This window comes from Sinocyclocheilus anshuiensis, unplaced genomic scaffold (assembly GCF_001515605.1).
Source record: "Sinocyclocheilus anshuiensis isolate Anshui unplaced genomic scaffold, SAMN03320099.WGS_v1.1 scaffold769, whole genome shotgun sequence".
In the NCBI taxonomy this organism is placed as follows: domain Eukaryota; kingdom Metazoa; phylum Chordata; class Actinopteri; order Cypriniformes; family Cyprinidae; genus Sinocyclocheilus; species Sinocyclocheilus anshuiensis.
This window is the reverse complement of record NW_015539878.1, coordinates 190213-204965: the sequence shown is the minus strand read 5'-3', so window position 1 is coordinate 204965 and position 14753 is coordinate 190213. Positions and strand designations below refer to the sequence as shown.

General features: G+C 35.0%; 2 protein-coding genes across 4 annotated transcripts in view; one reads left to right on the top strand and one right to left on the bottom strand.

Moving 5' to 3' along the window:
- The window catches only part of fez2b (fasciculation and elongation protein zeta 2b), a 10333-nt gene extending 3000 nt beyond the window's left edge, over positions 1 to 7333 (top strand). The window contains exons 5-10 of one of the 3 annotated variants that reach the window (XM_016481910.1): positions 1061 to 1326; positions 1726 to 1801; positions 5452 to 5517; positions 5628 to 5649; positions 5722 to 5725; positions 6298 to 6324. In XM_016481910.1, the coding sequence (XP_016337396.1) occupies positions 1061 to 1326; positions 1726 to 1801; positions 5452 to 5517; positions 5628 to 5638 (419 nt within the window). In that variant the 3' untranslated portion in view covers positions 5639 to 5649; positions 5722 to 5725; positions 6298 to 6324. Of the gene's footprint in view, positions 1 to 1060; positions 1327 to 1725; positions 1802 to 5451; positions 5518 to 5627; positions 5650 to 5721; positions 5726 to 6297 lie in introns of all 3 variants that reach the window. The other 2 variants (XM_016481909.1, XM_016481908.1) reach the window with 2 other exon arrangements.
- A 2193-nt stretch (positions 7334 to 9526) lies between these two features.
- LOC107685378 (usherin) overlaps positions 9527 to 14753 on the bottom strand; it is an 8630-nt gene continuing 3403 nt past the window's right edge. The window contains 5 exon segments of the mRNA XM_074186992.1: positions 9527 to 9753; positions 9835 to 9930; positions 9933 to 10019; positions 11510 to 11581; positions 13531 to 13781. Coding sequence (XP_074043093.1) covers positions 9667 to 9753; positions 9835 to 9930; positions 9933 to 10019; positions 11510 to 11581; positions 13531 to 13781 — 593 coding nt within the window. The 3' untranslated portion in view covers positions 9527 to 9666.

Genomic DNA, 14753 nt, shown 5'->3' with positions numbered 1-14753 from the left:
GAGTTGGAAAATGAGCCTATTTTCAAAAATAGTGGAGTGTTCCTTTAAATAAAATTGTGATTATAAAATGTATAAATATACTTTTAGTATACTTATAGTTTTCATATGAGATTAAATGTCATATTGCAGTTCAAATCGCAGTCATGATATGTGACCCTGGACCACAAAACCAGTCTTAAGTGTCAATTTTTCGAAAATTGAGCTGAATAAATAAGCTTTCCATTGATGTATGGTTTGTTAGGATAGGACCATATTTGGCCAAGATACAACTATTTGAAAATCTGGAATCTGAGGGTGCAAAACAAAATATTGAGAAAATCGCCTTTAAAGTTGTCCAAATTAAGTTCTTAGCAATGCATATTACTAATCAAAAATTAAGTTTTAATACATTTATGGTAGGAAATTTACAAAATATCTTCATGGAACATGATCTTTACTTAACATCCTAATGATTTTTGGCATAAAAGAAAAATCTATAATTTTGACCCATACAATGTATTTTTGGCTATTGCTACAAATATACCCCAGCGACTTAAGACTGCTTTTGTGCTCCAGGGTCACATATATGACAAAATAATTGCAGTATTTTTGGCCAAGTCATGCAGCCCCATATGTAGATAATTTAAAAATGAATACATAAATAAATAAATAAAATGATTACTAAAAAATATTAAATATTTTATCTGTTTACTTGCATGCCATCTGACCATTAACCAACATCAGAGAAAAGTGAACATGCAAATGTGTCAATAAATTAAAATATTAACATAAATTCTCAGAGTGTTCAAGTAAATATTTTATGTCTGAGAGGTTCAGCTGATTAAAAAGATTTGGGAACCCCTGCATTAGCATATTATTCTAGTTTATTTTGCCAAAATGTAAAATGGTAACTGTACTTTTGAGGGCTGTTATGTTGGAAGTTCACACGCATCTTTTATATCTCAGACAGAACTGGAGTGTCGAAATGAGCGTGTTATGAAATAACGGTGCTGTAGAAGTGGAAATTAGCTTGTGTTTGAATGACTTCAGACTTTGATCTTTTGGCTGGTCTCTGTCTCAGGCTTGTGTGGTCTGTGCGTGTCTGAGCTGCTGGAGCGTCTGGAGGAGGTGGAGCGACAGATCCGTGGTTTCTCTGAGGAGCTGATCAATCAGCTGGCAGTGAGGGAGGAGCTGGACTATGAGAAGGAGGTGAAGAACACGTTCATCTCGGCACTCATCCACGTGCAGAACCGACAGAAAGAACATCGAGAGCTGCTGAAGAAAAAGAGGAAGATAAAGACCACAGGCGCCGAACAGAGATCCAACCGCTCGCATGTGCCAGGAACCGTAAGGATGTTAATTACTCATTAGCAAGCCCACACAAAATCTACATCCGCAGAAATCTCCATAGATTTCAGTAGAACTGGAACATTTTCAAAGCTCTACACAAACCCTCGTCTGTTCATTTATCCAATAATTTGGCTGAATTCATAATGCTTTTAAATTTCAATACTACTGCAGCTTCATTTTACACATTTTGCCATGTTTAAAATCATTCGGGAACAACCTAACCTTTTTCTCCAAATCAGCACAAAGAAATCTCTCTGATCTTAAACACATCTGTTCAATAACAATTATGATTTTTTTTTTTTGTACATGTTCTGTAATTTTTAAAAAATTGGTTAAACAATCTATAAAAGTGGACTTCGTCGTTTATGTTTTTGACCACCTTTGTCTGTTTTTCAGTATCTGACGACGGTGATCCCGTACGATGAGAGCAGCGGAGTGCCGTCTGTAGAAGACCTGCAGATCCTGACCAAGAGTGAGTTTATTAACATCCCTTCAAAGTGATCTGATAATAAATGTACTTTAATTTTAATCTGACCACAAATGAGACTTTGGTCAGGCACTTGTGTGAACTTCAGATACTGTAACTTCGCACAATCTTTCAAACTGTAACTTGGAACAGTATAAATGATTGTGTCATTAAATATGAATTAATAATTTAAACATTTGATTTTGAATTGTTTAAATATACAATTGTATTAAAAAATACAATAGGGCTGCAACTAATGATTATTTTGATAATCAATTAGTTGGCCGATTATTTTTTTCGATTAATCAGATTTTTTTTTTTAAAGCCCAACTTTCTTTTCTTTTTTTTTTATTGACAAAAAACATACTGATCCACATTCTGCCCAATGTCCTTCAAACAAATCTAAAAATGTTATTGTCATTTATTTGGCAAATAACAAACTGAAACAAATAGTATTTATTCACATAATAACAAAAATGGCCTCCTATGCTTTTCATAACAGCTTGCATTCTTGCTGGCATTGTTTAGGTACTTTTTGACTGTAATTGGGCATCTGGAAAAAACACTATAAAGTGCTTGACTATTTTTTCTGCCTTTCTTTCATAGACAACAGCAATATTTATATTACAGCATTAGAAATAGCCTACTATTACTAAAGAGCTTACACAAATTGGAGGACTAACCAACACAGAAAGCTGAAAAATGATTTTGGTAATCGCCAAGACTGATAGTTTAGAGCAGCAGTGGCACAAACCTTACATAAATTTGTTTTAATAAATTTGTTAAAGGTCCCCCTGAAATGCTTAGAAACACGCAGCGTTACTCTGTGTTGACGTAATTTTAACTGAAACAGGAAGACAGGGCGGGACATATCAAGCAGCCCCGCCCCTTTTTAAAATAGCCAATAGCGTTTGTTTATATCACAGCTTGGGCTAGAGCCGTTCAGAGCCGCTGAGCTCCGTAAAGAATTTTGTCACTGTTTTGGAGCACACTGCCTTATAGATAACCTTAAGACTAACATATTGATACTAACACCCAAAAAACTTACATTTTGATTTCATGGGGACTTTAAGCACTGTATATTGTGAATATAGTTTAAATCTCTACATTAAAAATTTAAAGAATAACGAAGACGAATAAAATCAGAAACTCAGTGGTAACCAATAAAATAATGTTCTGCAGGAACACACGTTCACTTTGATCACAGTCACATTTTACTCTCATTTCTTTATCCTGTAAAAGGAGGTTATGAAGCATCTGATATTTATATTCAGACAATTACACGCTGTTATCCCTTTACAGTTCCTACTCTCATAAAATGCGTGCACTACATGTTGACTTTTAAACCTAAATGTTCCTGTGGCTCAGTGGTAGAGCATTGCGTTAGCAGCGCAAAAGGTCGTGGGTTCGATTCCCAGGGAACACACATACTGGTAAAAAATGTATAGCCTGAATGCACTGCAAGTCGCTTTGGATAAAAGCGTCTGCTAAATGCATAAATTATTATTAAATTAAATTTACCGTTCAACAGATATTTCAGCACAATGAATGTTCTTGAGTTGAGTATTAATGGAGTATGTGAAGCTGACGTCACGCTGCGTTGAGTTCTGGGAAACTGCTTTGTTTATCCGCCATACTGGGAGCATCGCGCTGCAGTTCCGCTATTGAGTTTAGAGCAGTATTTTGATTTTCTGTCGTGATTGTGAAAAAAGTCACCATTATATGTCATTCGTGCTGCATCGAGAATTGCAATAGTAACTCAGCTCGTCGTTCTGAGAGAAAAATGGACAATGCAATATGTTTTTTACACCTTTTCTCTGTGTAAAATCCCCAAGGGAAGCAGGTCGCGGAGATGACGAGAAGATGCCGTATAGTTAATCTATTAATAATGTCACTGGTTAAACCCACTGCCTGTCACTCAATAAAAGAATCACATTGCTGCGTATTTTTGAAAGTTTTGATTTTGTTTGGTTTAATAATTAACATCACCTTTGCTAATATGACTCTCACTCGCCTTGTGAATTAGCAGAACTTGAACAGGGACTTTATAAAATGCTTAACCGGAATAATGCTTCATGTGGCTTAATGTACTAAGACAGTGATAAAGACCAAGCTGTAAAGCATATACTATGTGCAGATACGTATGAGCCCAAAATATGAACGCAATGCGTTTATTTACACGTTAAGTGTTTTCCTCTCATATAACGTAAAGAAAATGCTTAATGCACTAAGACAGTGATATTAAAAGACCACCTTCAGTACACACCTTACTATTAAAGCATACTAAACAGATGAACTTTAAATATAAGCGTTTTCAATGTTTTTTTAAAGGGAGGAAATGGCTTAACGTGTAATGAAATGCATCTTTTAGCATCACTGTCTTTACATTAAGCCAGTATTTTATAATGCCATAGCTGTTCACAAGCTCCCAGGGATTTGATTTTAATGACATTTGTTGAAATAAATAAAAAAAATATAGTGTGTTCGTGTCTGTCTGCTGATTGTGACCCACAATCTCCTTTCTCATCCGTGGCCATAGAAAAATGAATATTTACAATGACAACAATTATACTTCGTCATTGAAAAGTTTCCAACAAACAAATGGATGGACTTCTGTCAGCTTGTTGAACACACATTTATTTGGATACTCTACCATATGATGGCTGAAGCAGCAGCGAGCGACACTATTTTCACGCTAATCGGATCAAAACTGTAAACCAAATTCTACAAAACGTAAGTGAAAAATCTCATTCTCATGCGAAGCAATAAAATATCTTCACTTCTCTGCAAATGATACAATGAAGAATGTAAATATTTAACTTCAAGGCAAAAACAAAAGATAAGTAGGTATCTGTATTCATTTCAGCATTTGTAGCAGAATGGCGGCGGCGTCCCAGCATGCAATGCGGCGTGACGTAGCGTCACATTCTCTATTGTCTCCCTCTCTACTGTGTTCCGTCTGTCACTAATCGATAATGAGAATCGTTGTCGATTGTTTTCGTAATCGATTTTATCGATTAGTTGTTGCAGCCTAAAAAACAATACCGTTCAAAAGTTGGTTCAGTAGGTTTTTTTTGTTTTTGGAAAGAAAGAAAATAATACTTTTAGCAATACTTTTACTTTTCAGCAAAGATGCATTAAATTGATCAAAAGTGACAGTAAAGACGGCACTTTTTTTATTACATTTTTTTTATTTGAAATAAAAAAAGTTTTTCTTCTGTGCTGTTCTTTTCAACTTTCTATTCATCAAAGAATTCTTTCAGAATCAGCTAAACTGGTTTCAACACTGATAATAATCAGAAATGTTTGTTGCATCACAGGAATAAATGATATTTTAAAAACAGTTCTTTTAAATTATTTTAACATAGAAAACAGTTATTTTAAATTAATAATATTTCACAATAGTACTATTTTAACTGTAATATTGATCAAATAAAAAAAAAATCTTCCTGACCTCAAACTTTTGAGCGGTATTGCATATTTGAATTCTATAAATTACTTTATTGTTATTATTATTATAATTATTTTATAATGTTATTATTATTATTTTAGTTTAATAATGTTAAATCAGTTTAAAAATATGGATGTGAAAAATATTGAGGGTGTACGTGTGTAGTGTTGTACATGTGTAACTGTGTCTCTGTGTTTCTCTGTAGTTCTTCATGCCATGCGTGAGGACAGTGACACAGTTCCTGCTCTTCTCACCGACTACATCCTCAAAGGTATCAGACATCTGAATCACTCATCAGTCTCCATCACTGTCAGTCTGAGCCTCAATGATCTTCTCTGTGTTTTATGTTTTATTTTTGCTCCCGCTGCATTTGACCTCTAGCACTGGTGTGAGAGAACAGGTGTGTTGCTTTTATATATCGCTAATTATAATGACTACAGTCTAAAATGACAACAATTGTATTTATATGTCCCCAAAGGGATATTTTTTCCTTCGCTTCAGGAGATAATTTTGTATCTGCCATAGATAGGTAAACCCACCTAGACACACAAGTGAGTGTAAAATAGATTTTTGTCATCTGTGTGTGTGTGTAGTATTTGTTGTCTTCTCTGTGATGTGTGTTAGTGAACATTATTTGTCTCATAAGGAATAAATTGCAGTGGTAATAATATGCAACATACAGCAAAACACAACAATATAAACTACTGCTCACCAAGGCTGCATTTATTTGATCAAAAATGCAGTAAAATCAGTAATATTATGAAATATTATTACAATTTAAAACTATTGTAGAATATTGTAAAATGTAATTTATTCCTGTGATGCAAAGCTGAATTTTCAGCATCATTACTCCAGTCTTCAGTGTCACATGATCCTTCAGAAACCATTGTAATATGCTGATTTGCTGCTCACTATTAAACAATTAAATGCATCCTTACTGAATAAAAGTATGAATTTCTTTAAACAGCACACTTGCTGACCCCAAACGTTTGACCATCAGTGTAATATATTTCAGGCTTTTACTGATCTATCCTTTCATGTCTGTTGTTTCAGTGTTGTGTCCCACGTAGAGTTTCTGGAGCAGAAAAGCAGCTAATATCATCGGCACGTCGGACATCTGATCCTCTGCATCTCTCCAGATGATGTTCTTGTCTAATCATGCACAGAATTGACCCACCAGTGGCATTTATTTCTCAGTCTGAATGTGTGTATTGTTTTGTGTAGATGTTATTGTGTGTGGGAGCTTGAGTGCAGTATTCAGTTTATTTCCGAATGCAGTTCACATTTCACTCACTATCAGATTCCACTAGTTATCACAGAGCAGCTGTCAAAAATCATGCACGTTTGCATCATATTCAGTTTGTTTTAGCACAGATCTAGATGCAAGATTTCCCTCTTTTGATCTTTCCATCAGATGAAATGCGATTTCAGGAAGTTTTAAGCTGCTGATGGCTGAAAATCATAGAATGATTTCAAAGCAATCTCTTCAGCAAAGGCAGGTACATATATCTGTGTAGGAAAAGTTTATGTAGCTGCAAAATCTAAACGTTTATCATATCGGAATGAAATAGTTCAGTCATGCTGAACAGATTTAGTGGTACAACATTTATTTCATTGCCAGTTACTAGATTAGCAAACTCTGTTTTTGTTCTGTTCGACCAGCTTTCTAACATTTCTCTATAACAGTATTAATATTGAGTTGATAAGGAGTGAACGGCACAAGTATTTGCTACCAGTTGAAGTGAAATCTGTGAGATCTCAGCAGTGGAGGAGGGACATGTTTGACTTTTATCAGATCTCTGGGCTGGATTTCTGTTTTAAACTATGAAGAGCTGAAACACACTTATAATTGAGAAACACGTCTGTCTGTCCTCACTAAGGTCCTGTAAGAAGATTAAATGATTGTCTCTGGTTTATTAGTTTTTGTTGAAACAGATTGGAAGTGATATTTTTGTATGTGTGGCTATAAAAGCTGAATGTCGCTTTTTGATGGAGAGGTTGAGATTTTGTTGAGTCTAGTAGATGCACGACCTTAAAGCAATAGTTCACCGAAAAAAAAGAAAATTTGCTGAAAATCGACTCACCCTCAGGCCATCTAAGATGTAAATGAGTTTTTCTTCTTCAGAACAGATTTGGAGAAATGTTGCATTACATCACTTGCTCACCAATGGATCCTCTGCAGTGAATGGATGCCGTCAGCATGAGAGTCCAAACATCTGATAAAAACATCACAATAATCCACACCACTCCAGTCCATCAGTTAATGTCTTGTTAAGTGATAATAATTGATGTGTTTCCTACAAAGATGCAGCTTTTCACTTCACAAGATGTGTGGATTATTGTGATGTTTTTATCAGCTGTTTGGACTCTCATTCTGACGGCACCCATTCACATTTTCAGCTAATTTTCATTTTTGGATGAACTTCCTTTAAAGGATTATTTCACTGTAAAAACCTGTATGATTTTATTTCTTCTGTGCATAAAAGAGGTCCATAAGAATCATGTGCCATATTTCAAATCTTCCGCAGCCGCTCAGTCGTTTTTCTTATCGTTAATTTTTATTCCACGAAAGAAAGTCATACAGGTTTGGAACATGAATTAAAATTCTGAGTGAATTATTCCTTTAGACTGAAGCATCTCACATGTTTCTAAATCAGTCTGTTCTGTGGGCTGAAACTTATCAAAAGGTTCGATTAAAGGGTAGAAATAGTTTTCATGTTTGTAAAACGTTCAGAAAGTAAAAGTGGCTGCATGCACTTTCAGTTGGTCTCAAAGGGAACGGTTTTGTAGAGCACGACGTAAGCGTGAAGCGTTGAACTACAGCTCTTGTTGGTGTCGTCGGGCGGTCGTGGCCTGATTCTGAGAAACATTAGCAGTGCACAGTAAATCAGGGTATAATAACTAGAGATTATATATTTATACAAGCAATAATGAACGTTGCCTTTTTGAATGCATGAAATTTTGTACATTGAAACTGACCTTATTTTTAATGCAGCATTAATGGTCCTTTTGAATTAGTGTTTTATAAGCAATGCATTGTATGTAGCAGGGCAGTTTTCCAATAAAAGCATCTGTTCATCAAGCCTGCTGTGCATTTGTCTTTCTGTACTTTTTTTTTTTTTTACTATTGTCTTTAAGGGCCAGTCATGAGCTGGATTTCTGAAAATCTAAAAAATAAAATACTTTGTTAAAAGTTGCAATTCTTAAAAAAAAATCTTAAGTTCTGAGAGATTTTATAATATTTATGTCTATGTATAAAATACTTGTCATGGGATTGCTTCACACTGGTAACTAATAAATTTGTTCATTAATTTTGTCTAAAGAATTGTCTTTTTTCTTAAGGCAAGACACCATTTAAAAAAAAAATTGAACTAATGGAAATCATATTTCCCCAGTTTATTAATCAAAGTACATGAACATTTTTTTTTACAATCTTTTTAAATATGCAAAATGTAATAAATGATAAAAATTATCATTATATGATCAATGATATAAATAAAATGTAATAAAGTGTAATGTAATAAACACCTAAAGCAGCACTATGTAACTTTTTCTGTGTTCAAAATTTGCAAAATGTATATAATGAGCGAGTACATCGTGAATTCATCTTCCAAACCGCATTTTTGTCTTATTCCGAATCCCTACGGTACACTTATAATAAGTACTTATATTTGGACTATTGTAGCCTGGGCGTGTGGTCACCGCTGCGGAGTAACACATACCTGCGTGAATCGCCATAGACATAAACTTAGAGAAGTAGCTCCGGTTGGAATGTTCTTCCGCGGGATGTGTGCAGTTCTGTTTATTAACCGCTAGAGTATTGCTTTAATTTCTTTGGGATATTTTCTTTCCATTTGTCTGACACATGTACTTAGTATCTCAACATTGATCAGTGCATGAAAAGCAATAGTATTGGCTGTAGTCTTGCCTTAAGACTTAAGTATTTTCAGAATTCAAAATATTATGCAAGAAAGTAATAGCAGTTCAGAATGTCATTCTTAATGTTTCATGAATCCATCCCTTGAAAATAAGTCTTGAAAAAAAAAAAAAGTATTATTTTATTACTACAAAACTGCTGAAGTCCTTCACTAAGCAGAGACCAAATATCAACTTCTGTTTAAATGTTATGGATTGTGACTTTTAACATAATACGTTTTAATGAAACGTTTTGTCTTTAATATCTTTAGGGTCTTGTGCTTAGTGCTTAAACATACAAGTGTTTGTTTTCAAATAAAAAATCAAAAGCAATATGTTTCAGCAAAGAATTAGCAGGTTTTTTTTTGTCTGCTGTATAATCCGGTTTCCTCCTGCCGGTATCACAGGTACGAGTCCATAGAGTCCCAGAGCGGTTCTGAATTCACCAAAACAGCTCAGTTCTGAGATGATATTTGGAGAAAGTGCTGATGATGTGAGATGAGGGTCAAAGGTTGGTGTCGGTGAACATGGTGTGTTCCTTCCTGACTGTGCTGAAGCCTTTGATGGTGTCCACAAACTCCTCACCTTCAAACTGACAAACATATGACAGGTTATCAAAATCAGATTTCAGAAAAAAAAGCATTTGTCCAGCAGAAGTAAGTGATGTTCTCACCAGGCCGCTGTCGAGGCGTCTGAAGTGCGGCTCCCATGATTCCTTGTCTTTCTTGTCAATGAGCTGGCTGACGTTGCGCTGTAAAGGGTTAAAGGGTTTTGTGTGTACAGACCTGAGACCGTCACCAAACCATCCTCACCTTCAGCAGAACGATCCTCCTCCATCACTTTACTCTCAATCACCTCCTGAACAGCACAAGAACACGAGAAGAGGCTTCAGCTTTTAGAGCAATATCTTCCGACAGACCTCGTAAAATAAAGCTTTGCATTTACAACTATATTAATATTTCAAAATGGAAATACATTTCAAGATGAAATTAGCTTAAGTTTTAGATTTCTGTTCATTTAGCATTTATTTTATAAATATGCTTAAAGCATGCACTCTAAAAAATGCTGGGTTAATCAAAACAACCCAATAGCTGGGTTTGTCCCTTTTTAACCCAGCGCTGGGTTATATTTAACCCAGCATTTTTTAGAGTGTGGTTATATCCTAAACTAATCCTTCAATAAAACTAAATCCATAAAAATATTTTTCCATTACCTGAATTAAAATGAAATAAAATAAACTTTAAATCATTTCATTGTTTCAAATGTATCATTTCATGATATATTACACATATTTATAACTATAAATATTTTTTTTTAATTGAAAACGCTTACATTTTAGATTTAAATTAATTTAGATCTATATTTATTTGATAAATGTTTATGTTTAAAGCAGAGCTACTGTTAAATAAAACTAAATCTGTAAAAATTTTATTTTTTAATTAAAATTATGAAATGTATTAAATATTAATATTAATATTAAAATATAAATAAATATTAAATATAAATATTTACATTTACATTTAATCAAGTTTAATTTTTTAATTATTTTATTTCAGTTAGTAAGGCAACAATTCTAAAATTAAAATTTAGAAAAACTATAGAAATATTTGGGGAAAAATTACAAAAACACAACAAAATGATGAAACCTTTAAAACTAAAATGAAAACAAAAAATATAAATAATAAAATCTAATAAAACATTACCAAAAACAATAGTACCGTCTCTATGATATTAAAACGCTGATTTAAAGTTTTTTTGTTTTTTGTACATTAAAATTGCACCTCCTGTTATCATGTGGTGATTATTTTTCCCACTAGACGCCGCTACTGTATGGAATTACATTTCTGGAAATGTAAAATGTAAAATTGGAAAAAAATATGATCAGAATATCAACTTGCATAATAATTATGCATGCACTGTATTTTTCCTCTTCTGCTGTCGAGGTAATGCAAGAAATGTTGTGATTGGTTGTCAAGGCAGCCAATCAGAATTTAGCAGCCTCGTCTCTGATTGGCTGGAATTATGGCACATTGTAACGCTGGGTTGTGTTGAGCACGCAGCTGTTGGCATTTAGCGAGCACAGAGGGCTGGCATCAAGGCAGCAAGCTAGTGAAACGTTGCACGCGCAAAAGAGAAGGTCTGCACACATCCAAAAACTTATTTTAAATGCAAAATTGATTTTCGTGCGCTCGAAATACTTTCTTCTTTGCGAGACAAACATTTTCTCCACAAAACTCAGTTCGCGCGTGTGCAAAACGCACTTTTACGCGCTCAAAATATGATCTTTCGCGCGCAGAATTTCGGCAGAAATGTAATTCCATACTACTGCATGTAAATAAATGTCTGACCTCCATGTGCATGGTGAAGGCCTTCAGTGTGACGCTGTTCGGAGATCCCACCGTTTCTGGAACCGTGTCGAACTGTGAGGAACAAACCTGTCATTGTTATTTCACAGACAAACACCTTACCCTCAGAAGGATTTTAGGTGAGTTACAGCCTCGTCGATTTCTCTTCTGACAAGGTTCTTTCAAAGTTATAAACAAACATTCCTCCAGTAACATTTATAGAACGTTGGTCAGAGTTATCAAGTAGTAATAATCTCAAAACACTGTTTATACATCAGGCATTCATAGTGGCGAAGATACGGGTGGGCCAATGAGTAGTTGGTAATTTTCCAAATGGATGTAATTTATTAAACGATAATAATAAATTAATTATTTCACTACAGCTTTTTATATTCGTCTGTAGTCCCACCCACATTGTTATGTTTATGACCTAAGGACATGAGCTCGTTTGAATGTATTGTTCAATTTGAAAGTTGAATGTGAAAATAGTGAAACAAACATCAGTCAGTCTTTAAAAAGTAGGCTAGGCTATATATTGGATAACCCAGTGCACCTAACCTAATGCGCTTCTGGGTTTAGCGCTGCCGATTGAAGAGCATCAGTGAATGAAATGTCGCAGTTTTGCATTATGCTTTGAAAACGGCAGCAGGTAGCCTAGATTTATGCTTTCAATTTGAATAGAAATCTTATACAGTACAGTTTGTCATCTAAAATGGTAATTGTGCATTAACATCTGTCAACCACGTCGGTATGCAAATGCGCCGGTCTGAACTTATTTATACAGCGCATTTTTTATTTTGGTCGCGCATGCAGACCTGTGGACCACTTATGTGCACCCCTGTTCATAACTAACAATAAAAGCCTTCATAACTTAATGGAAATGTGAGCAAAATACACAAGCGAAATGGTCAAAAATGTCCATTTATCGCATGTTTTCATAGAAAAGAAATGGAATGCAAAAACTCGTTCTGTGTGAACGCCAGAGCTGGGTAGTAACTGATTACAGTTACTTGTAATTAGATTAAATTACATTTTAAAATACTCGTAATCGGACTACAGTTCCTTTTTATGGATTACATGATTACATATTATTTGCACAAAAATGTATTCATAATTTATTGAGTCTCCCTAATTCCTCTTTTTCATCTTTTTAATTTCCTTTCTAAAATAGCCCACCGCTTATATACAGTCAGAACGACTTCTGGTTTTCTGGACCTTCACACAGAGATCAGTTATTAGTCAGGTGGCTACACAGCATTTGACCATTTCAAACACATTAAAATGAACAAATTCACCAGTTTTTTTTGTCACCTGAACCTCTTTCACCTAATATATTTACTTGAAGTACACCTGAGATTTTAAAATAAATATTTTAAAAATTAAGTATCACATTTGCATGTTCATTGGTTCTGTGATATTGGGTAATGGTCACATGACATGCAAGTAAACAAATAACATATTTAATTTTTCAGTAAGTGTTTTATTTTATTAATTTTAAAATAGTTTTAACTTAACATTTTTATGATTGAATTAATTAGCTTTTCATTAAACTCATGAACTCCCTGCAGCTCCTTCACAAACCCAGTTTGGGAAACCTTGACATAATATAGCCTAGTGTTTAATGCACTTCATGTTGTTGATAACGACAAATGCAATATATTTTCTTACTCTTTGTATTTTTTACATCAATATGGTACAAGATTATCCTATTTTAAATCAATATGATAAACGAGTTAGGTCGAAAGTGATCTAAAAGTAATCTAAAAGTAGTCTGATTATTTTACCTAAAATGTGTAATGTAATGGATTACATACTAACTACAATTTTTGTCCTGTAATTTGGAATCAGTAACGGATTATTACAATTTGTATGTAATCTACCCAGCTCTGGTGTACGCTACCTTGTATATTTCCTCAGACTTTTGGCATATGAGATATTTTGAAGCTTTCTGCTTCCTAATCTGCACACTGTCCACATGCCTATTGAAACCTGCAAAGTGTAATATAAGGATGTTTTGGCCTCACCAGGTAGGAGTTGCTGGGTGGGTAAACGGCCAGCGGGCTGCGGCGCTGGAGCGGCACTGATATGGGGTGCGGCCGTTCTCGGGTGAACGGCGGTTTATTGAGAGCCTTCTGTAAAACTATAGCCAGAATGAGAGCCAGCAGCAATAGTGAGACTCCAGCCATCAGCACAATGAACCACAGCTCACGGTAGAACGGCGAACCCCCCGCATGTGCGCCCAGCGGACCGCCAGCAGCAGTGGGAGGCTCCACACCTGAGATCACAGACAAAACATAGCACTGCTTTAAATCTGATTGAAAGCACAGAGTATACTTCCGTTATGACGCGAACGCTTAGCGCATGCGTACAACTGAATGCTCAGCCTTTCGACACATGCGCACTAGAAATGTTCAGCCTTGTTCAGTGTCTGCACTATTTCTTTCCACAAGTTATGAGCGAAAAAAATTATACTTATAGCCAGGAATGAGAGTGATCCACTGAACAACACACAAAGAAAGTTTAATTTACTAGTGAGAAAATCAGTATCTTCGTTAAGTCCAGAGTTTCTGAGTTCCAGTCAGTGAGAAAACATAAAAATTATACATACACACACACACACACACACACACATACAGAAAAGGTTTTTGCCCCTTCCTGTTTTTTTTTATTTTTATTTTTATTTTGTCACTTAAAAAATTCAGATCATCAAACTAATTGTAATATTACACAAAGATAATGCAAGTAAATACAAAATGCAGTTTTTAAATGATGATTTCATTTATTAAGGGGAAAAAGCTGTCCTAAACTACGTGGCCCTACGGGAAAAAATTAATTGCCCCCTTCTGTTAAATCATGAAAGAACTGTGATTAACCACATTATTTTGTCAGAGCCATTATCCACAAATGGAGAAAACTTGGAACAATGGTGGCCCTTCCCAGGAGTGGCCGGCCGACCAAAATTACTCCCAAGAGCGCAACAACGATTCATCCAGGAGGTCATAAAAGAACCCAGAACAACATCTAAAGAACTGCAGGCCTCACTTGCCTCAATTAAGGTCAGTGTTCATGATTCAACAATAAGAAAGAGACTGGGCAAAAACTGCATCCATGGGAGAGTTCCAAGGCAAAAGCCATTGCTGGCCAAAAAAATATTTTGATTATCCCCAAGACTTTTTGGGCAAATATTCTGTGGACTGATGCGACAAAAGTTGAACTTTTTGGAAGGTGTGTGTCCCGTTACATCTGG